Source organism: Zootermopsis nevadensis, unplaced genomic scaffold (assembly GCF_977971745.1).
Source record: "Zootermopsis nevadensis isolate Lab colony 2312 unplaced genomic scaffold, Znev_1.0 Znev_ptg000017l, whole genome shotgun sequence".
NCBI classification, from domain to species: Eukaryota; Metazoa; Arthropoda; class Insecta; order Blattodea; family Termopsidae; genus Zootermopsis; species Zootermopsis nevadensis.
This window is the reverse complement of record NW_028259149.1, coordinates 16,989,624-17,012,760: the sequence shown is the minus strand read 5'-3', so window position 1 is coordinate 17,012,760 and position 23,137 is coordinate 16,989,624. Positions and strand designations below refer to the sequence as shown.

General features: G+C 35.5%; 3 protein-coding genes and 1 long non-coding RNA gene across 7 annotated transcripts in view; 2 read left to right on the top strand and 2 right to left on the bottom strand.

Moving 5' to 3' along the window:
• LOC110829473 (uncharacterized) overlaps positions 1-23,137 on the bottom strand; it is a 414,372-nt gene that overhangs the window by 43,256 nt on the left and 347,979 nt on the right. The gene's annotated exons all lie outside the window — the stretch shown is intronic.
• On the bottom strand, positions 600-5,814 carry LOC110829461 (uncharacterized). Its single transcript, XM_022063192.2, has 3 exons — positions 5,307-5,814; positions 2,832-3,299; positions 600-1,142 (listed from the first exon to the last, which is right to left on the bottom strand). Exons 1-3 carry the CDS (start codon positions 5,791-5,793, stop codon positions 1,045-1,047), a joined length of 1,053 nt encoding a protein of 350 aa, XP_021918884.2. The 5' UTR covers positions 5,794-5,814; the 3' UTR covers positions 600-1,044.
• LOC147873683 (uncharacterized) lies at positions 8,423-11,934 on the top strand. Its single transcript, XM_087350636.1, has 2 exons — positions 8,423-8,800; positions 9,863-11,934. Exons 1-2 carry the CDS (start codon positions 8,431-8,433, stop codon positions 10,882-10,884), a joined length of 1,392 nt encoding a protein of 463 aa, XP_087206762.1. The 5' UTR covers positions 8,423-8,430; the 3' UTR covers positions 10,885-11,934.
• Positions 17,194-21,942, top strand: Osi5 (Osiris 5). The gene is made up of 2 exons (XM_022063195.2): positions 17,194-18,070; positions 21,281-21,942. The coding sequence occupies exons 1-2, from the start codon at positions 17,524-17,526 to the stop codon at positions 21,628-21,630; spliced, it is 897 nt and encodes a 298-aa protein (XP_021918887.2). The 5' UTR covers positions 17,194-17,523; the 3' UTR covers positions 21,631-21,942.

Below are 23,137 nucleotides of genomic sequence, written 5' to 3'. Positions count from 1 at the left end.
TTAAATATACTCTACTAGATAGAGTGAAACAGGTGGAGATGATGAGAGAAGAAATGCAGTGTAAAGTAAGCTGAAGATCAGTTCAGAGGTTCTCGAGTTATGCAATATCACGGCATAAATATTTTTTTAATCACCTCGAAACCCGTAATGACTTACGGAAAATGTAGAGCGTAAAATGCGAGTTTTACTTTTCTCTAGAAGATATTTTGCTCCGGTAGATATTTAGCGGGTAACGCCTCGGATGGGCACGGAAACGTACGTAGGACTTCACGCAAAGCGTCCGTCACAGCTGTCCCGATTTTAATGAAAACTGGAATGCCTCCAGAAATATTTTATCACAACTCCGCAATATAGAACATCATCACAATCATTTCGGCGATCCCTAGATGTTGAATGCAGAGAGACGAAAATGGCGAAGCACATTTTTGTGACAATTCGTTTCGAAGGCGCCAAAACATACGCAGATGTTGATAAAAAGTACGTAATATATATATCAGAGTATGAAGGTTTTACAAGTTTATATTACGTGCTTATAACTTATAATAGCAAGTACTATGAAAAATCTAAGATCTTCACATCCTCATTAATGATATACAATATTTGACCTTTGTTACTTTATTTAAATATATTTTCAGAACCTTGATACCGACATGGGTATATTTATATTAAATTAACAAAAAATTATATCACTCACAAAAATGTACTGCAGTAGAATAACAACCTATTTATTGTAAATCTATCATTATTAGCGAACTAAAGTAGGCTTTTATTTTAACAAATACAATAAAATAAATAATTATAAATATATTTAAATTACTTAAGACTATTCATTAGCACTTAGAAGGTACCATTGTTTAACAACATAACGCAGCGAAGAAATACAATGCATTTAAAATTCACATGTCCGTATACAGTCGATCAAAGTCACATTTGCGTGGCTTATACGCTATTTTGTAATATGCAATGGCCGAGAGATGCAAGCACTTCAGACACTGATGACTGCAATTGGGAAAAACAAAAACAAAAAATAGCCGTGGAAATGTTTCAAGAACTCCTGCCAGTGTCCACGACTTTCCGGTACGTCACTATCGGAATCCGATTAAGGCGGCTTTTCACTGGACGGAGGAATCTTCTCTGCGTACCTTCAAAACAACATGGAAGATCAACGTTGTAGTGAACCACAGCTTGTTAATAAACCCCAACGGCCACCACCACCTCTCTGGCTCAAATCGACAAACGTAACATTACGTTCCAGTCAGGCCGAGCCAAATAATCTCTAAATTAAGCCAAAAATAAGGGAACGGCCCGTTGCAAACAACGGGAGATGAAAGTATCAATGCTGGCCTCGTATGAGTCAAATATCATTTCAGAGTACGTCACACCTTATCTTGAACACATGAATGCAACTCAGAATAAAATAATATGGTCCAATTCCTATTGATCTGTGCCTTGCTAATGCATTTCAGGAGACCCACGTATATTTTTATAATATTGCATCATCTCGCAAGATAAAAAATTATCGCTTAAATTAATTATTTACGTGTTTAAGTGAACACTTAATAAATGCAACAATTCAACAGATTTTTTTAAAAAAATAACTGAGTAATATCTGAACTTGTTCTTATTTTAATAAATTATCGTGAAGTAAAAATAAATTGTCCTGATTTATAAATCCGCGTACCGCGATTTAATACGAAAAAGTAAATTGTAAATCTTGAAGTAAACGACGATTTAACTCGTGCAGATACTCCATTATTTTCCACAACACCTGATAACAAATGCTTAATCAATTTCGGAATCTATGGAGAGAATCTATGTAATTAATTCTTTACATTACAGTAATAAAGGAAATTTATTCCAAAGAAATATTGATATCAGTAAAGTTCGTAACAATCTTGATGGACAGATTAGAATTTACGTAAGTATGCTGTGAAAATGAAAGAAGACTTTTTCAGTGCGATTGAATCAAGTTCAATATTGTGTGTATGTATGTATGAAAGTGTGTGTGTGCTTCCAATCTTCTTCGCATATTTAAAGATTTCTAATGATGTTGCGACTATGCGTGGGTAGTAGCAATTTTAAGTCAGAACATGTACGTTAATAAAGTTATGACTCTTAAAAATAAGAAGGCATAAGATTAATCTGTTTTGTGGGCGCGGATAGTAGGACAGATCTTCTTGAAATCCTTACCATCCTGAGTTTCATTTAATTAATTATCGCTTTTTGTTCGAGTGTGTCCATGGTGAAGTAAGACTGAGGATATTATTGGTAAAATGGTAAAATACAAATATATTTGTAGTGATATCATTAAATATTATAGAATTTTATACAAAGGGGTTAGCATTCTTAAGATATTCCGTCAATAGGAAAGACATGCACCAACATGTACCAAATCTAACCGTAACTTAAGCATGTTTAGAAAAGAAAATCCTGGTCCAAATTGTGACGACAAACTTAGAAATAACTCTTTAGCCAACATAATTACCAAAAGATGGTAAAGTTGCGTCATATTGTGATATAATAAATATATATTGTTTAAATCTTGTCCGTCTAATCACGATAAATTCTTATTAAATATTAAAATATTACAATAATTAACATTTAAAATATTTAAAATATTAAATGATGTTCTTTATCGAAATATTCGATTTACATTAGTGAAAAATGATGGTCTAATGTAAATCGAATATTTCGATAAAGAACATCATTTAAGATTTTAAATGTTAATTATTGTAATATTTTAATATTTAATAAGAATTTATTGTGATTAGACGGACAAGATTTAAACAATATATAATTACCAAAGTATATTTTATAATTCAAACTGTTACCGTCTTTCCTTGTGGTCGTGTGATTGGCCGTGATGGCTTGTGCACTGGTTAAGACATTACTGGTGAAATGAGCTTGCAGGTCATCAGCAGCAGTAGCGGCTACTCCATCAGAAGCCGAGGCTCCGAAACCATTTCCAGTGGCGGATCCATAATTACCCCCAGCCGTCACGTAGTTAGAATAAGCGTATCCTGTGGGGAGGCCACCCACCAGTCCTTGGTCGTTATAGTAATGGAGTGGTTGGTTGGCCAAGAGATAAGGGTGTTGTTGATATGGTTGTTCCTGAACTCCGACCGAACTCATCAGCTTCTTGCCTAAGAGGAACCCGGCCGCAAGGAGTGCTATCTTGCTGATCATGAGGGCCTTAAGAAGAAACAGCTTAACGGCAGTAATGGCGAAAATGAGGATCCCAGTCGACTTGAACCCCATCACAAGAGGAACAATGATCTTCCACATACGGCTGTCCTTCGCTGCAAGTCGCACAATGTACAGATTGAGTAAACGTATACTACAAATACTTGGAAAGTGAGTTAAAAGACTGAAGAAAATCAAGATGAAACCCCCAGTAAAGATATCCGATATCCGGGCTGAGATTTGTAGCCACGGACATCTTAATTTGGCCGCCAAGTTCTGTAATTGAGTCTGAAGGTAATGATTTTTGCAACAACTGCTGATGATATTAGACCTCGAAACACATGGGGAACACACAATTAAAGTTGGTTCAGTTCACCATTCAAAAATTCTGGGCCTCAAACATGCGTATGCCTCATGTGAGAACCCTTCGTGAATAATTCCTGTCTCTAAACAACCAATAGTAACTGGCATGCATGGTAGAAACTCGAGCCACTGCTATCAAGAGCTTGTTAGCACCTAAGCGGTTTTCCTGCACATCGACGTTCAAATTGTCAATATCGCCCTCATAACCACGCCAATTGCAATAATTTTTATCTACTCTCTGATATCTATGGATAAATCAGAGATTAACAGTGCGGTTTTGTTGAGATCTGGTCAGAGATGATTAATACGAATTTGTATAAGATAGTCGTGGCCTATTTTGAGGTATTATATCAACATTCACAATGAGGGGGAACATTTAAAGTTTCTGAAGGCGGCATATGGAAAAATTCACACCTCAGGCCATCGTACTCCTGCACAGAATTCCGGCATCTAAACTATAGAACTAAGTACCTCCTACTGACCAGTTCACTCAGTAAGTTATTACTCTCAAGTTCAACTTTTAAGCTATAATTATTAACTATCTGTCGGCAATTGCAATTTAGTTACGTGCATCAGCTTTGAAATTGATAAAGAAACATGGAGACATTTTAGCATAGAATAAAAATATATGCACACATCTGTTAATTTCATAAATAACAAAATATGAAGATGGCTGTCTTCTGGGATATTTGGCCGTATATTTTGGTAGAAATTTACTGACGTTACAGAGATTCCTGCTGCCTTCAGCATCAGGGTAATTATCTCTGAATCATCGGTAAAATTCTAAAAAAAGACTGTATCTCAAAACAACCCAAAATATAGCCATCTTTATACTCGCCGCTATGATAACCTGAAATTTCACATTATACACAGGTATAATATAATAGAAATCAGCGTCAATGACTTTTTAAGGCAGTTCTGCATTGGATCAAATCTGATATAAGCGATGTAATTTTAGAATAAACCTCAATTATATATTATTTTACCCTACAGAATATTATAAAATAATGGAATTGAGGTCAGTGGTGAAATATGGGGGTTGAAAGAAGCTATAAGAAGGGGAAACAAAGGTTTCAGATGAGACACCTGATGTATGCCGTAGTGATGAGGTTACTAGACGACACATGCAAGACACATTAAACATGTGTGTAGCCTAATTAATAACAGGAAAGAAAACGTAGGACACAACTGGATGGTTATATTCTGAAAATTGAAGATTAAATTTATTAGAACAAAAGTTTTAAATAAAAGAACAGTACCTGTAAAGAGAAGGACAGATCAACTATAAATGCCTGGAACCAGAGGAGGTCAAGGGACAATAATCTGCATCGCTGGAGAAAAAGACAGCAAACCCCATCTTGGAAATAGATTCGCAATTCATAGAATATATCATATGTATGTTATCTTATGTTCAAAAATATTTAAGTAATTATTCCAAATATATAACGATCTTTTGTATAACATAAGTAATTTGCTATGCTGTGAAATTCCACTTTTAAAACAACAGGATAAATATTTTTTCCTTTAATAAAAGAAGTGCAATATAGATCCCCGATTATATTGTAAAAGATTAACGAAAACAAATCTAGATATTACGTAAACTTGTGTTCGTAGTAAGAATTCTCTCGTCCGTAGAAAATGCAATGTAAATTACATTAAAATTACCATTAATATACGTACAAAGTAGATGTATATCTGAAACGTAATGTAGGTTCATGTACTTTGGGTATGGAGTAGAAATATTTTATTGTAACACTTACCCCTTGAATCAATATCGGTACTTCCTCGATTCGTATAAAAAATTATCTCAAAATTTTCCGGATTTTCTTGCGACCTTTCAATTCTAAGTGTCGTAAAATTCCACAGATTAATCCGAAGCGCATGTGTGCTGAGAAATTTTCCGATGTTCTCCACCGTCTGATCAACATCGCCATAACCTCGGCCTTGGCTCTCTTCTGCAGATTTAATTTGTACAGTTCCGTTATCTTCCACTGAAATGTTTGCTGTTCTCTCAATCACAGCCGAATCCGTGAGTCTGATCTCTTTTTTATTCCAAATATCCTTAAACGGTTCCAAAATAATGGCTTTGATGCATGTGATATTGGCAGTCGACCAACAGTCACTTGAATCGTCACTAGGCACTTCCTTTGCTTCGGAACCTTGAAAACCTTTTATTCCAGACACTAATATGATTAATAAAATGGCGAAGTTTAGAACAATCACCGTGTTTCTACATAAGCAGTTCATATTTAAATATTATTAACACTTTAGATAAAAAAAATAATTAGATTACAACTTCGTAGACTTTTGAAATAATTTAATACGTTTCAACACAGTATGTTATCGATAAGTTATGACGTCTTAATATCTCGAAATAAGTCAGTGTATATGATCGCCTTAGATAGTCGAAAGTTTGAATGAGACGTGTTCCTGTCAAACACAAAGGAGTAATAAGAATGAAGTAGTGTCGGATGAATCTCAAGACTTTTATTTCTTTTCACACAGTCGTGGTCATGAGTAGCAAAGCTAAACTCCCCCATGCAATAAAAATGTATGTCTTAGCAAACTCATTAGATAAGTAAGTCTCAACGCCTAGACAACTGCTCCATCACATGGCAACACGCAAAGGAAATTTCTTTCTGTGATCTAGCATTTTTGACAACCAGAGCGTCAAATCTCTCTTGATATAACAAGTTTCGCTCACGAAACTAGCAACTGAGTAATATCTCGATTCTATAATTACAATTATTTAAATAGTTATCATTCTTAAATACATTATATTAAATTGGGGTTAATTAAAAAAATTTCATTCATCTCAACTTTAAGTTCGTAGAGAAAATAAAATATCAGGCATCATTAGTGTGCAATTCGACGTAATATATCAGCCACTTATCAGATATTCTGGATTTGTTAGATAGTGGGGAGGAAATTGAGTCGTGTATAAGTTACTTAGGGACAGACTTTAAGAAACTTTATAACTCAGGTAAAAGTACGCTTATGCAGACTTAGAACACTATCATTTAATTAGTTAGATCTATATCACAAAATTAGTTAGGCTAATGCGGCTAACAAATGGGTTTAAACAAGCAAATAGTAATAATATTGTTTAACATTAATTTGGTTCAGTTCCTACTCAGAATTATCTGGAAAAAAAAACAGATTAAATATCTTTCCTATAGCTCTTAAAATTTACTAAACAACACGCCATTAGAAATTCTCAGGAAAGTCAGGAGAAATTGTAGTTAAAAGGGAATCTACATCTTGTCTAAGCTGATGACGTTAATAAAATTGGGCGACTAAGTAGGCAGTGTCATGAAGACACTACAAATATATATTTTTTTTAGTACATCGAAACATGTCGTTTCTAATATGAAGGTGCCAAAATGGAATGTAATATCGTAATACGATAAAAAGAGCACCAAAACATAACATAACGTATTTTATATATTTTATATTTATATTGTGAATGTTATAATATTTTAACAACTCATTTTAATAAGTTTGTGTATAGACGGCCAAAATAAATATGTGTACTACAAATATTGTTTTTCATAACCATTCTCTTTTAGAAGTTATTGTTGGTAAAGGAAAATAGACTTTTTTTTGAATAAAATATTTCATGGCTGCTTTGCTTTCGAAACAGTGCGTCACTGATCCATACCTCGATCCATGTTATTCAGTCCACAGTCTCACCCCCTAATTATTTAACATAACGTAATTTTATCTTACGTCTCCAAAGATGTCTACTTCCTTTATATTTTTGTTCCAAGTGAGATTTTTATTGTCGGTGAGTGGCGTCGAATGTTGAGAATTATCGAACGTTTTGGAAAAATTACAATTTCTTTTCCTCCTTGGTTTGAAATCTTTCAACATCTGGTTGAGAATGATAACCATGAATCTCCTCATTAGGGAGTTTGCTCCGGCCTGCTAATATTTGGTCGCTTAGATCAAAATATTCCCTTCAGCACCATAAAGGTGCTTGGTGCCCTAGGTGAACCTTTAGCATTCCACCTTCCTTCCAATCAATAAATAATGTGTTATAATATGAGTAAAAGTTCTGCATTTACAATTTTAGAGTCTGTTAACATGACATACGAAAATAATATAATACTGGATGTACATTTCTCAGACTTCACATAGAAAATGCAATAGAAAAATTACACATTAGAATTTAGGTTTATATTTTAATTTCTGTATGGTACCAAGTACTTTTGGCGGCATATTACAAAGTCGATTAAAGGCGAACACACATTTATTATTTACCAATGATTTATCTTTTTTATAATTACATTCTATTTTTACGCTGACTCCCCAATTTTGCCAGCCTAGGTGACCGCCTAATGTTCCTAGTGGATAAACCGACTGTGGTTTAGTAGCTGATTAAAAGATAAAATATTCTAAACAGTGCATATTAAAGATTTGTACAAATTCAAGACAGAGATTTCTAATGTGTTCCGGAATTATAAGGCAGAACCGAGATTTATGTTTGGTGATATGGAGTGGGAGACGGATGCAAAATCTTCACACATATAACGAAACCATGTTGTTTACAGCCTCGACAAGCTCTAGAAATCTTTATTCCTAAAATAAGTGATTACATAACCTCGTGCCTTCAATTCTAATGGGAAAAAAAAAATCATGTATGTTTCTTATCGTAATTAGTTTCATCATATCATAGTTGCGTGGCTTCAGGTAGCTAATTGGCTTTCTTGATCGTCTAACCTCACACATAAAAACCATAAAGCAGGGACCATACACGTTATTACTTCCATTTGGTGTCTACATACGCGGCCAGGAACAACTTTTACGACAGCGACAATAATTTTAGTGACATAGTCAATATTATCTTCTCATTATATTCCTATCTCTAAGATTAAAGGCAAAATGATACGATGTTTTAGCGAGATTTTGATTTCGTTTCTCGTATTAAGTCATGTAACATCAGCCTATATTTTGGGTGAAAATTCAAACAATTCGGAATACGAAGTTCAACAAGGAACGAGTGTGTCTTCAAAATTATATGAACGATGTCTAAATATGGATACAGAAGCATGTCTTACTTATAAACTGTTAGATGCTGCAACGAATTTGTTTCAAAATACGACGATTATGAAAAATGATAATAAGACCGGAAATGGAAACGGAAGACAGGAAATTGGAGATCAGGTCGACGGTATTCTACTTCAGAAACTCCTGGAGTTTTTGGTACCTTCCTCCAAGTGGTTACCGTCAGATACGCCAGATGGGGCCAGACGTAAGTTAAAGAATTCTTTCAGTTTAGTATTTATTTTGATGTGTTCTTTGCATAATGGGCAAGTTTTTTGTTCCTATACTCTGAAACAAAACCTATATATATATATATATATATATATATTCAATTACATTTAGTACTGGAAACTTAGACTTTACTACAATTTGTCGGGCGTATATAATTTTGATCTGAAAATATCTTTGACAACCAGTAATGGAAACAAAGTCCAATATTTCAGGAAGCTCATAGTACAAAATATGAATACACGAAATAAATTATATATTTCATTCAGATGTGTCTTTAATTTTTAAGATGTAGTTATACAATGCAGCATGTGTAAGCCTCGCAAATTTAAACAGAGACTTTTCCAGTTCTATGTGACGTAAATAGATATATTATATATATATGGATAAACATTACGACAAATGAAGCATGATTAATTGGGAATAAAACATGTTTACTAATATTAAGTACAATTTTTAATTCTTGGTCTGTATCTCCAATAGATTTATACGCAATTAAAACAAACTAAAATGTGTGTATTTTTAGCAGTTGACGTCCTTATTAAACATAAGCAATAAAGGTAAAGTTTCCTTCTTGGGTCTTATGAGGTAGCATCCGTTCTAGATGGAGGTAACGATACATAATTGAGAAATAAATACAGTCCACCTGAAAATTTAATTCTTCTAGTAAATCCTCCGTTGTATATGGAATTGATATTCTGTCATAATTTCACTTAATGGATAGGTTGAGTGTATGACCGAGAAGCCATACCCGTTCATATGTACAAATTCATCAACGAAATAGCCTAACGAATTTCGAACAAACTTCTTCTAGATTATCTATTATGAATATTGGCAAACAAGTTAATTATGTCCCTAGTCGAACCAAATTTCTGAATCTTAACAGTAAACACAACAAAGCTCAAAACGATATAAAACATTGATATAATTAATATCATGATGTTTTCATGAAGTATTTTTGGGATATGGTGTATATTTAAAGAAAGTGAAATTTGAGATTCTCTGGTTTGTACATTATTAAGAGACATTTCTTAATTTACAGGGAACCTACGTCTCAAAAAGAGGATGTTACTCCCACTACTGATTGGAGTCGTACTAAAATTCGGAAGCCTGATTCCTGTAGCTTTAGGGAAATTAGCATTGGTTGGTACTATGGCTCTAATAGCTAGCAAGCTCTCTCTTCTCTTAATCGGCATTGTGGGACTGAAGAAGCTGTTTAGCGGATCAGATGGCGGTCTTTACCAACAGGGACACCAATATCACGATGACAAATACGCGTACTATGGTGAAGGTGGACAACATGTTCACCAGAGGATGGCGTACCTCGTACACGGAAGGAAAATGGGCTACGAAGAAGATTGGCCTCCATCTGTCGAATTTGAAAGTAGAGGATTTGATACAGACCGCGACGAAGGAGTAGTTAACAATCTGAAGAGAGTCGAGGGAACTAGTGACGAAGAAAACTGGGTCCAGTCTCCCGGAACTGAAAGCGAAGATGACGTTGAGAGAGTATCGGAATTTATGTACACAACAGAAAATGAGAACATAGGAGATTCTCAGACAAATTTACGGGAATCAAAGATGTTGAAATTAGCAGATCAGAGTCCAACCACCAGAGTGATGAATTCTGAAACAGAAGTAGGAAACAAAGGAAACTTACATAACGAGAGAAGACAGCTGATACATCGGGGTATAAAAAGCGAAACAAACCTGACACAGTATACTTCAAATTCAAGTACCGTGAGGCACGGAAACAACGGATCCGTTACACATCACGAGGCAATTTACATGCGTGACAGTGCACATCCAAGTGCTACGATCGGCAAAAATGATAAACACTTTGTTGAGAGTACTGAAGGGGGTACTGGGGAGTTTAAAAATCAAACTACTCTAGAGAAAGGAACACGAGATAAAGTCGTTCGTCTGTTTAAACGACACTATACGGGAGATATGGATGGACAGAATCATTACAGAGTCTTCAGCGCTGGACGGAGGAGACTAGACGAGGTCGAAGGACAACATGTAGATGCATTGGCGATACGCAGAAAAATAGATCGGATGTAAATGAGTTAAGTTATTTAAAGATATTGAATATTTTTTTAAAAAAAAAAATAAAAAATCGCGCAGTCCACCTGCAAAAAATGTTTGAATGATAGAGTGGTATAAGTAATCCGAAACACAGATGCATGTGTTGCATTAGTTAATTCGCACAATAGCAGGTTCTATTCACTGTTTGAGTGCATTTTCTGATACTCCCGTGAGGTATAAAGCGGCAATGTTTACTAATAACATGAGTCCGTAACAGGGAAGCAGGTTATTTGCGTTACAAAATAGGATAATTATATTTTGGTGTTTAAATTACGGCTTTTGGTTACGTCGGAATTTTATGATCACGGATCAGACTTATGAGGATTATAAAACGATTAAAATCAGCTTAAAAGGACATACGTTTCCACGGACACTTCTACACGTAAAATCCTACTGACGGATTTCTTTTCATATGATTACAAGTTTAGTCCGGATAAATGCGTTGGTAATTTATGAAAAAGTTAATTTATTTTGAGGTTATTTATGAATATATCAAGTTATTCCATGCCATATTATTTACCTCTTTATGATATATAGGAGTCTCCAGTCAAGGAATGAGCGGTAGACCCGAGATATTTTTCACTATAAAATCGGTTATGATCACTTAGCAGTTAAGGGGAAACACAGAAATTGATAACACCGAACGAATGTTTTTATAAAGAAGATATATTCTGTTGTGAATAAAACTGCGAAGTTATGGTGTTTAATACATGTAAATATTTACTACATGAACAAGTTATAACACTTCAAACATTTTAACGTGAGTTTTAAAATAATTTTCACGTCTTATTAATTATATCATAAGTTCCATAAGAATATTAGAAGGCTTCAGAAATGACAGATTTTGCTGCATATATATTAAATAAGTCAACCAACACAGTTGTGTTGATTTTGTGAAATGACTAACTCTAATTTGTAAATTACATTGAAACGTCTATTAAAGTTTCGTTTCAAAAATCTTCGTATATTCATCTAGTGACTCGAAACAATTTAAATAAATTCAACAAACAGTTATTAAACTGAGGTTAAAATACTATACACGACATAAGTGTATTTCTTTATTACTTTAATATTACAAAAATGTATTGCTATTTATTTCAATTTATTTATGTAATTTATTTATGAGAATTTTTGGGTTATTATTGTATTAAATATACATAAATAAAACAAATTATTAATTGTGTTTCTGGCCTTATTTATTTTATACATATACAATTTTACTTACAACGTAAATAACTGAATAATATTTATGTGTCTGAGAAAAGAGTGCTTGAGATAATATTTGCATCTAAAACATAGAAATCAGCGGCGGAACGGAGAAAGGTAGAATACAGAATGCAATGTTAATCACAAAGGATGAATAGGTAAGGATCACTAAAGACGCGCTCCTAACCTATTTCAAGTTATTGTTAACTTATGTTGTCCTACATAATATCACTATATTCACAAAAAGGAACTTATCCTGTTTATAATTCAAGTGGTGTATACACATACTCTAAATGGACCTGTATACTACATAGACATCGATGCAATTGAGATAAAAACTTTAAAGTTCAGAATTTCAGCCGATTTATTATTGCATATGAGGGAAGAACTTAGATTGAATAGGTCTGAATGAACCTTACGAATAAATTTTGACGTAAGAAAGAAAGAAATCGAGTAAGAAAAAACTTGAGGTCTTCAGAGTTGGAAGCTATTAAGACGAACGGATAGACGGATTCCTAACTTCGAGCTTACAAATTCTCACAATACCACGTATACCTTATTTGAAACTATAAAATGTTTCGGTAGAGATACTTGGTTTATAAATGTTGGAATTATATTCATACGGCAGTGGAACGTAAACCACTAGGTTAGAAATATTACTTATTCAATTAAAATCTTAGTTAATCTAAAGAAATAACAAAGAAAACAATAAAATACAGTATTCTGGAGGCTAAAAATAAGTTGTTAGAATATAGTTTAAGATTTCTAAGGCCTACTCGGAGACACCTAACACACTGCCACCCTATCCATTAAATTGTAATATAAATGTTATCTTCATCTTTGACAACAGAACATTTTGTCTCTGTATGCCGTGTACATGGGTGTATAGTTTAATCAGAACGGGATTACACATTTATTAACCACTGAAATTAATCATATAAATTAAGATATTCCAATAACAGAAAAATTTAACATCTCTTAAACTGTAAATAGTCATTTCTTATGTTAGATAAGAATATACAATACAGGCTTTTCAGCGTTCGTTGTAAGTTTATACTCAGGCATACGTATTTCGACTTAAGTACTATAAAATAAGTGGAGACTTTTAGCCCGTTATATAGGTTTAAGTAGAAACTTCAGGACTTGCACAGAACTGTTAGGACAGTCACAGATATTAAACTACGACTCGCTAGACATCCTGTTAGAAAAAATTGAGGGAAGATATTCACACAGCAAAGGGGCTACCAACCTTTCAAGATCTGTAGTAACATTTACCCTTTCTCACAAACCCGAAAGCCGCTGAGTTATAAATTATAAAAGATAAACTGAAAGTTTATCGCAGTTTATAAAAAAAAATGGTATTAAATTACCATTGCAAACACGTTCACACATTAAGACTTATCTTGGAGAAATAGATTATGGGCAAGGCGATTGGAAAGAACTGGCAGAGGTTTGTTTATATAAGTGGGGGATAATATCTTTTACCACACGAGAAGATAAGTATATTAATAAACACAGCAAATGTGCGTGTATTTATGTCATTTTTGTGCGCATATACTCCTGCGAAATGTCGGCAGATTGCTTGTCTGTGGGTAATCCGCTTTCCGTCATTTACATTAATCGATTATCGTCTCGTCAATCTGGGACAGGAGGAATGCATTACCCTAGATTCTGTGTCCAGATCAGATGGCCAATTATAAAAGTATGTCACGTGTAGAAGCTTTTACGCAACTTCTGAAAGAACCCTTTTCCGAGGCGAAGGTTTGTGAAACCAAAAATGCTGGCGTAATTCTTGAAAGTTTAGTCTGGTTGATTCCTAGTGCTGCGGTCGCGACTTCGATTCTCCGTCTTGAGGCCAGATATTGACTGGATGTAATAGTTCACACAACTGTCCAGAGACGAACAGACCTAATGCTAATGACCTTATTCGGATTATTATTAAAATTGAGATGGTTTTTGTATTTTTTTTTTTTTTTTTAGCCTGTAACCAATTAAAACTCAACAAGGGATTGACAGTTTCTTGGAGAACAGAAATGCGAAGATGACAAAGAAATGTCACTCACATTTCTGTTCTATTTCTTCTCCCCGTTCTCGTAATTCCCCTCCATCTCATCCTGAAAATGAATTTAACATCCTTTTTCTACTTATTTTTCTTCTAGACTGTTCTCCATCCTTAGATGAGTATTTACGGCAGAATTTGCCACTAAGTGCGTCTGTTCACAGTTTGCCTTCTGAATTTTATATTTTCAGTTTTCTTGTTATTTTTCCATTCTTATTCTTCTTCTTCTTCCGTTTCTTCTCATTCAACCTTGGTTCATTTCTGAGTAAAAATAATTCGAAAAACGTACAGCACAAACATAATCACGCAGTATGAAATTCAAACTCGTGTTAATTTAATAATACATTAAATAAATAAAAACCATCAGAAACTGAATAACAGTTTGCCAAGTGTCGAAGGGAGAGAGAGAAAGAGTGAGAGAGTATATGGCCTGTTAAGGAAAGAGGGCCATATTTTGATTCATTCTTAGGTTATTTAAAGATGTTAGTTCATCTTCTGATGTTACATAAAATATAATAAGATGAGATGATGATGAAAACTGTTAAGTTGACAGGAATTTGGAAGGAGATGGTAATACATTCCTTCGAAATAATAAACCGTCATATGCCGGGACCATTTAGAAAAATCAATGACAAACTGAGATTTGAATAGCGTATCTATGCCTACAGTTGTAAAATGTACCGCTATACTAACCTGCTCGGGAGTGTTCTGCTTACAAATTACGTAGGCATATCATCTCAAAAATGAGTACAGTTGCACATCTATAACGGGAATAGACTTTCATCATATATTTGAATTTATATTAACTTCCTACTTTACTTACCGAATCCCTTTCGTCAGAAGATGTTATTTAGGGCTCTATGGAATGAAACGATAATCATACGGAGAAAATATACCTGTCTCAAGTAAACACTCTCTGAGGAAAACAACGAGAAACGTAATCAGGATATCAAATGTCTAGTTCGAGATTGGAGTACCTGTCTGAAGATACAACATGCAAGTTGCTAACTGCATTTCTCTGACTTTCCCAGATGACAGTTTGAGTTATGACGAGATAGAATAATTATGTACATAGTGGCTTACACATATGGCGCAGGATTGGAGCAAACCCACTTATAAAGAAACCGACTCTCGCTATCCATATGGAAGTGTTTGACGAACTGCAGCTGTCCAATGCGCGCTAACTGTGCCTATTCTGTACGGTGATAGCCTAAATCCTGCTACCAAGACTTACTTATTTATCAAATCCGACTGTTTAACTGATCAACCAAATAACTATATTAACTCACCACTTAATTACCCAACTAATGAAGTAATTGAACGAAAACTCGTCAATCTAACAAATAATGTTATTATTACATTAACAGACTCGTTACAGAACTTTGTAACTAACTAACAAACCTACCAATTAACTAAGCATGGAACTATAATTATATAAAGCAGAGTTATTCTATCAACGGATATCGATAAAAAAATTATTTTAATGTATTTCGCTTAATATTCACAGCACTGATAAATATTTAAAATAAATGTTGTAGATATATAATTGTCATATCCCTTATTTAATTAGCCGTTTGAAAACATGTCTAATTCGATATAATACGTAACTCAGTCGAAATTTGTTATATGGTTCCCAAGCTAAAACTTACCAACGGACGGACAGACACGATCACCTCGTTATGTGTTCATTTATGATCTGCGAGAAGAAAGGCGCAAATACGAAACCATCTTTATTAATTAAGGAACTGACATAAGTAGCCACATCTGAAGCGCCGCTAAAGAAGCTGGACATTCCTCTTCATTTTTTCAACCGTCCTGCGGTGAACAGCGTATTCTGGTTCAACAGTTGCGCGCTCTAGTGAGTCGCCCCCTTTAAGGTACGAGTGCACCGTTTTGTCGCCCTTACAAACAGAATCATGTTGGTCTGTTTTCACCCATTCACATTTAAACTAGTTAAAATAGCGCGTTCTTCGTAGCTTGTGATATGAAAATGCATTTAACGCTCTCAATGCTACGAACGATACATTAATTAAATCCCGCACTTTTAATTACGTATGATGATAATAATTCACTAGGCGAAAATATTAAAGCGAATTTTTCCAGCGAAGTATCGAATCTCGGATGCAGATATCCAGGCGATATGAGTTAATACGTTTTGCTAGGCTTAACTACCACTTTGTAGTCGATACAAAACTTAATTCGCCCAGCAAAAGTATCACCCTCTACCTTCTACCTAAATTCTTTCTGTTTCTCTTCCTCTATCTTCAGTTTTATCCGTTTTCTTTGTCAGTTTTTATGGGCTCTTCACATATCTTCATTCCTGTTCTCTTCCTTTCTTGGTTCATTTTATATTTTTCTATGTTTCCTCTATTTTCATCATCTTCTATTTTCTCTGAACATGTCCGGAGATAGGGATTAGCTCTATCTAGTAGGCCCAACTGAGTAGGAACCTGAAGACGGAGATAGAGCCCCATCTCCGAAACGTCGTTTTTACGTTTTTTATATTTACTAGACGATGGATAATATCCAAGTAAATTTTTATTCAATTGACTCTTCACCATCGTCAAGAAGTTTTAGATTTGATGTCATTTTAAACTTATCGTATTTCAGCTTTTTCTCGTTTTTATCTCTTTTCCTTTTATTTATTATTTTCTCCTGTTTTTCTCTCATTCCATTTCCACTTTCCCTTCTTACTTATTCTTGTTACCCAATTTTATATTTCTTTATTCGTTCCTTACTTGCTCTCTTCTTTTCATTTTACGAGGAACATAACTGTGTTTGTTGCCATGGACACAATGAAGCCATCCTTAACGCAATGCAAATACTTGGTCTCCCTACGTTGTACTCCATCTTGCAACTTTTTGTACGAGTCATCGCAGATTATTACGGTTCGTACTTTGCTTCTTTTGTGTTCACAAAATCAAAAACACTTTGTATCTTATTATTTTGTTTGTCGAGATCACCACGCTCCATTTAAAGGAACGTTCATTTGTTACCCGAGAAACGGTCCTGCCAGTGAGAGGACGCTAATGTGTTCCATCGAAAAGCAGCCCCCCACTATCTCATGGACTTTCTTATATAAGACAAGCGAACAACTATATAATCTCGGACATTCCTCGTTGCATCAGGTTATCTTATTCAATGTCTCGCTATTAAAGGGTGTATTTTAATATATCAGTGTACTCGGACATTAAAATTATCTCATATGATCTGTCGGTATATCGAGCTGTGAACTCCTGTGGATTTGTGTCTCAGAAGGATTTACTATAAGCTCATCGATATTTATTCCACTACTAAACATTTAAATAAATTCGACATCTGACACCACTCAACAAATAAAAGAGAAGAAGATGTCTGCTTGCAAAGCCATTAAGCAAATTGCGCTGTTAGCAGTCTCCTGTGCGTTGGTCAGTAGTTACATGGTTGAGTCACAGAATCAGTGGACCAAAAGTGTATCAGGAGACGGTAACAACATTGCAGACGATTTGAGCGAAACAATTGAAAATCTTTCTGGAAGTGTTAATATCTATAGGGGTGTTGCAGGAAGTTTAAGTGAATCATGGAACTCATGTCCAGATGATGAGGAACTCTCAAGGAATTCCTCCATCACCTGCCACGGAGTGAAGATTGTGAGAAGAGTTATGGCACAGTTGCTGGATAGTCCTAGGAACTTTCAGCTGACAGACGGGGTTCAGCTGGTCAGGATAGCCACTTCAGATTCCGGAGAGGTATCCTCAGAATCAACCTTCAGAAGTCTGCAGAAGGATAACGGGAGTTTACTGTCGAGGGCCAAGAAGTTCCTCAGTAATCATGAGCTCAGGATACGACTACCGGATCTCCTTCCTTCCAGCGGGGAGTGGTCGCGCATTCTAGAGCAGCTCGGAGCCGACAAAGAAGGTGAGTCAATAACACCCAATAGTAATACTTTAACAACTCTTTATCAATTGCTTTGGTGATTGGTCCTTAAGCTACGTGAAGGTGAAGGCGTAGTTCGAAGTCCAGAGGTCCCGAAGGCCGAGTCAATTGGCAGGCGAGTAGGTTAGAATTTGGAAGTTGTCAATCGCGGACTATTTGAAGATACTATCATCATGTCGATTATGGTGTTCTGGGTTATGACACGGTGTAATCTTGTTGGTCCTTGCCAAAGTTTCTGAGAAACTTATTGCCTTCATCTTCAGCGTAAAGAAGGTTGGTAACCACCTAGACCACAAGTCTCAACACAGAATAATACGATCAAAATTTTCACCGTCATTAAAACATAAAATCTCAGATATTAACAAATTATTCGCATTAACTGAATATAAGAATGCTACTTTTAAGAGTCTTGGCCATTCGCTGTTTAAGACTCTTAAACGTAGCGACACCAAAGTGTTCAGTTGGTAGTGTCGGATAGTAGAATGAAAATGACTGATAAGCTTTGGATGGCTTACAGAGGATTTAAGTTAACTAAACTGGTTATACATGAGTGCCAACATACTAACTCTATAAAATAATCCCTTTTTTCAGAGACTAATAGTCGCCCAGTTAGTCAATAAATTCCCCGTCTTTTATAGAACCAGAAATTTAATTAACATCTACATAAGAGCCCTCATCTGGTCATATCTTGAACCAAATCAATCTATTCCATAGCTTGCCAGTTTATAAAATACATTCTAACTGAATTAAATGAACCTAGTCCAATTTTTGGAAAAGTTATATCCTTGACAACGGATGATTGCCAAACAGTTACACAGCCGTGAGTAGATTTTTGAATTAGGCACTGGAATTTCCTACATACGAGTTACATGGCTGTACGACAGTGGCCTGGACGCCATAGCTTTGTTTGTGACACTGGGGTGAACGGTGTGGATGTAAGGTCGTGGTTAAATAGGTCCTGAAGGCTTCTGAAAGATATGTTAGAGTCACACTTTAATTTCGGAGGGAAATGTACTCGTATTTAAAAATAATTGAATTTTAAAAGACAGATTTAAAATCTATTTCATTTTTATTTATGTTTTGCAAATAATTTCTGTCCTTTTCTGATATCAAATAAAATATTCAGAGGATAGAATAACAGCAGTGAGTTCACAGGCACATCAGCTCGTCGAAGGATGTAGGAATTGGACTTTTTTAATAATATTCTATTTAATGTATGAACCATCCAACTATATTTTGATTAACAATTTGGGCACAGACACTCTTTGAAATTATCACGTCTGTTAACTTTATTATTGACTGAATTAATCAAACTGTTTAAAATTCTTTGACCAAAGGCGTGCCAGGTTGAACTTGGTAAATCCCATGAACAATTATCACACCATAAAAGTTGCGTATGATTCATTGGAAACCAGAAACTTGTATAAGATTATTAGGTTGAAGATGATTGTAATGGATTCAGTGATTCGTGTAAAATTATTCCGTGACGGATAAATTTATAACTGACTAAATAGAAGGTACCCGTGTAAAATTATCGTATGCTCTTTCAGCGTGTAACAGGCTCAATATGCAAATTCGTGTCAAAACTCTCCCAAGGCGGATGACTGTACGGATGAGCGAATTAAGGAAATTAACTCAATTCACCAGTCTTTCTTGAGAAGCTTATAGTCGTTTAGTTAGTCAAGATATTATCTTCAGCCACATGAACCCACTCCAGACCGTCCAATCCTGTTTAATTAAACTTTATTTTAATATTATCATTCCATCTTCCGAGAAGTCTGCTCTCGTCGGACTCTCCGATAAACAGTTTGCAACCACCTCTCATCTCCCACATGTTTGCCATTTTTTCCGCGATCTAATCCTTCTTGACTTGGCCATTCTAATAATATTTGGTGAATAATGAACTTTTCAAGGTCATTATTATGTAACTTTCCCCCATATCCCGTCGCATCATCCAACAAAGCCTAGACGTTCTTCTCAGAACCTTGTTCAGAAACATCCTCAGTGTTTGTTCGTCCCTTAATGTGACAGTCAAAATTTCACTCCCATAAAAAACAACACGTAACTCTAATATTTGCATTTCTTGATGTCAGACGAGGAAAAATCTAAACTGCTTAGTAGGAAGTATTTGCTGAATGTTAATTGGTCCTTTGTGATCACAGCATTGCAAGCCCGCATTTTACGAAAAGTGGATATAGCCTTCACATGTCGAAGACAGATAAAAATATACATTAAAGTGATGTAGAAAGTCCAGTTGGGAATTATTATTATTTCAGGACTTTTGTGAACCAACTTAGTACTTCTAAAAGCTGCCTAGATGTAGCAGCCCTTATAAAATGAAACTTTTCCATTTATTATCATTACTGAAAACTCTCCACTGCTGTGCTACGTCAACATATTCCTCGAGGTCTGCGATTCCTTTGGGAGGGAAACCAAACGCGATAATACTAAACTTCCTTTTGTTTTAAAAAGTCACGGACAGCCGATAAAGGGTGGTTATCCACCTTCTGAGATGGATAAGGGGCTATCATCATATATCTCACTGTATAAAACCAATGTGTGATTAAATTCTAGAAAGAGCTTCAGACTTGGATCGATTCTTCGGAGGGGCCTAAGAAACAGATATAGTAATGTAGGATTTGAGGTTTTCGCAGCGGTGAGTCTGAAGACTGATGTCTTCCGGGTTGTTGCGCCGTGTAGTCTGGTCGATGTTAACCAACGTTTCAGAGGTCATACTGCCTCCGTCATCAGGGCAGTGAGTACGAAGATTTCTGTCTTCTGGGTTGTTGCGCCGTGTAGTCTGGTCGATGTTAACCAACGTTTCAGAGGTCATACTGCCTCCGTCATCAGGGCAGTGAGTACGAAGATTTCTGTCTTCTGGGTTGTTGCGCTGTGTAGTCTGGTCGATGTTAACCAACGTTTCAGAGGTCATACTGCCTCCATCATCAGAGTATGAAGATTTCTGTCTTCCGGGTTGTTGCGCCGTGTAGTCTGGTAGATGTTAACCAACGTTTCGGAGGTCATACTGCCTCCATCATCAGAGTATGAAGATTTCTGTCTTCCGGGTTGTTGCGCCGTGTAGTCTGGTAGATTTCCACCAACGTTTCAGAGGTCATCAGCAAACTTCAGATACAGGAAGCCCGAACACAATTTCACGTAAAATTCTTACACACATGTGGTCATTTGTTGCAGGTTCCAGTGCCAGGAAGAAAGACAAAGGAGGTAACGGAGGGTTGCTGGCTCTTGGTCTCATGATGAAAGGCATGTTGACCGCCCTGGGTTTGGGCGGACTCGGGCTACTGGCAATGAAGGCTCTGATGGTCAGTGCCATGGCCTTGCTGCTCTCCGCGGTCATCGGAATCAAGAAGCTCGCCTCAAAGGACGATGACCACGGGAGCGGTCACGTTGTGCAGGTCGTACCAATGCACTCCGGCGGTGAACATGGACATTACAGGAAGAAGAGATCGTCGACAGATGGCGATGTCGACGACCCAGCCTGGTTAGCCTATCGAGGCTACAAACACTTGTTCATGCAACCTTAATATAGTTGCTGTATCATAACGCTAGGTTAAGGTCAGGACCACATATTTATATGTATTTTACAAACTTAAGTAGGACTGTCAGTATAAAGTACGGTATCACCTGAGCTGAGGTTTCGATAACTTCAAATGCTTTGAAATTATTTTTTGGCATATTTACGCCGTGCGAAAATAAGATAATTATAAAGTTGGTAAATTATTTAAATCGGCGAGTGTATAATCTATGAGTATTTGTTAAAGTGTTTTGTAAAACTGTATCACCGACATATGAAATTAATTAACGTGTACCAAATAAATGGGGTTTAAGAGTGAAAACTGAGTTCAAATGACTTAGAAGAAGCCCAGTGACTGGGGCTTCTACATATGGTAAATAATCTTCGGATAAATAGGATTTTAGGTTTCCTCAGCGGTGAGTCCGAAGATGGCTGTCTTCTGGGATGTTTCGCCGTGTAGTCTGGTATAAGTTTACCGACGTTTCAGAGGCCCTTTCTGCCTCCATTATCAGGGCTACGCACGGCGCAACATCCCAAGAGGCAGCCATTTTATAATCTTCAGATTCCATAAATAAATGTAACTTTATTTACAGACTGAGCGACTGTCAGCTTCTCAAAAATTAATATACCACGGAGTTAGTCACTCAGAAAGTTAATGTCAGTATAATTTAAAATATATAGGATTATGAAATTCCTTATTAATTTATTGTTAGTCACAGAGCACTGAGAACATATTTTTTTTTGTCTTGGTGATAAACATCCTGCTTATGAAATTTCTTAACACCGTTATTAATTTATACTCCAAATTCAGTTCTGTACTAAATTTCATCTCATGATTTTATAATTAAAACCGCTTTTAATTTTCGAACTTTTTCATGCAACAAATGAGACAACTTGTTCTAAAAGACTGACTATATACGTCCTTAATATCTTAAACGTCTGGCAGTACCAATAATAATAAATTTGGTGCCCACCTCTTAATAGACTAATTTAGCTTATACGAGTTTCTCATCAGCTCTTTAAGACGAAAATACTACTACTGAAACAGGCAACAACCGCTTCTTCACCGAATGTTCCAGTAAAAATTTATTTTCTTCAATTATATCATAGAGACTTTTTTTAAAAAAAAACTTTATAAAGTACTTGGATCATCAGTACAAATTACCATATTTCCCGAATACAATACGTACTCAGATTTTTGCAAGGCTAAATTAGAAATCAAACATTCCAGTTGTACAAATTTACTTGATAAATTCGAAGTAATTAAACAATTATTAGTTTTTATAAATATTCCAGTGAAATGTTTACGTGTTAATAATAAAATTAACTCTTATAGAAGGAACATTTCGGGACTAACTTTTAGTAAAACTTCGTAATGATTAAATTTAGCAGGGGCAAAAAAGTTCTCAGTTAATTCTTTGTATTGTTTTGAGTGAAACATGTGCAAGATGTTAATTTAAAGCTATTCTTGTCCTACGAGCTCACAGACTAATGAGTTATCACGTCGCAATCTACTG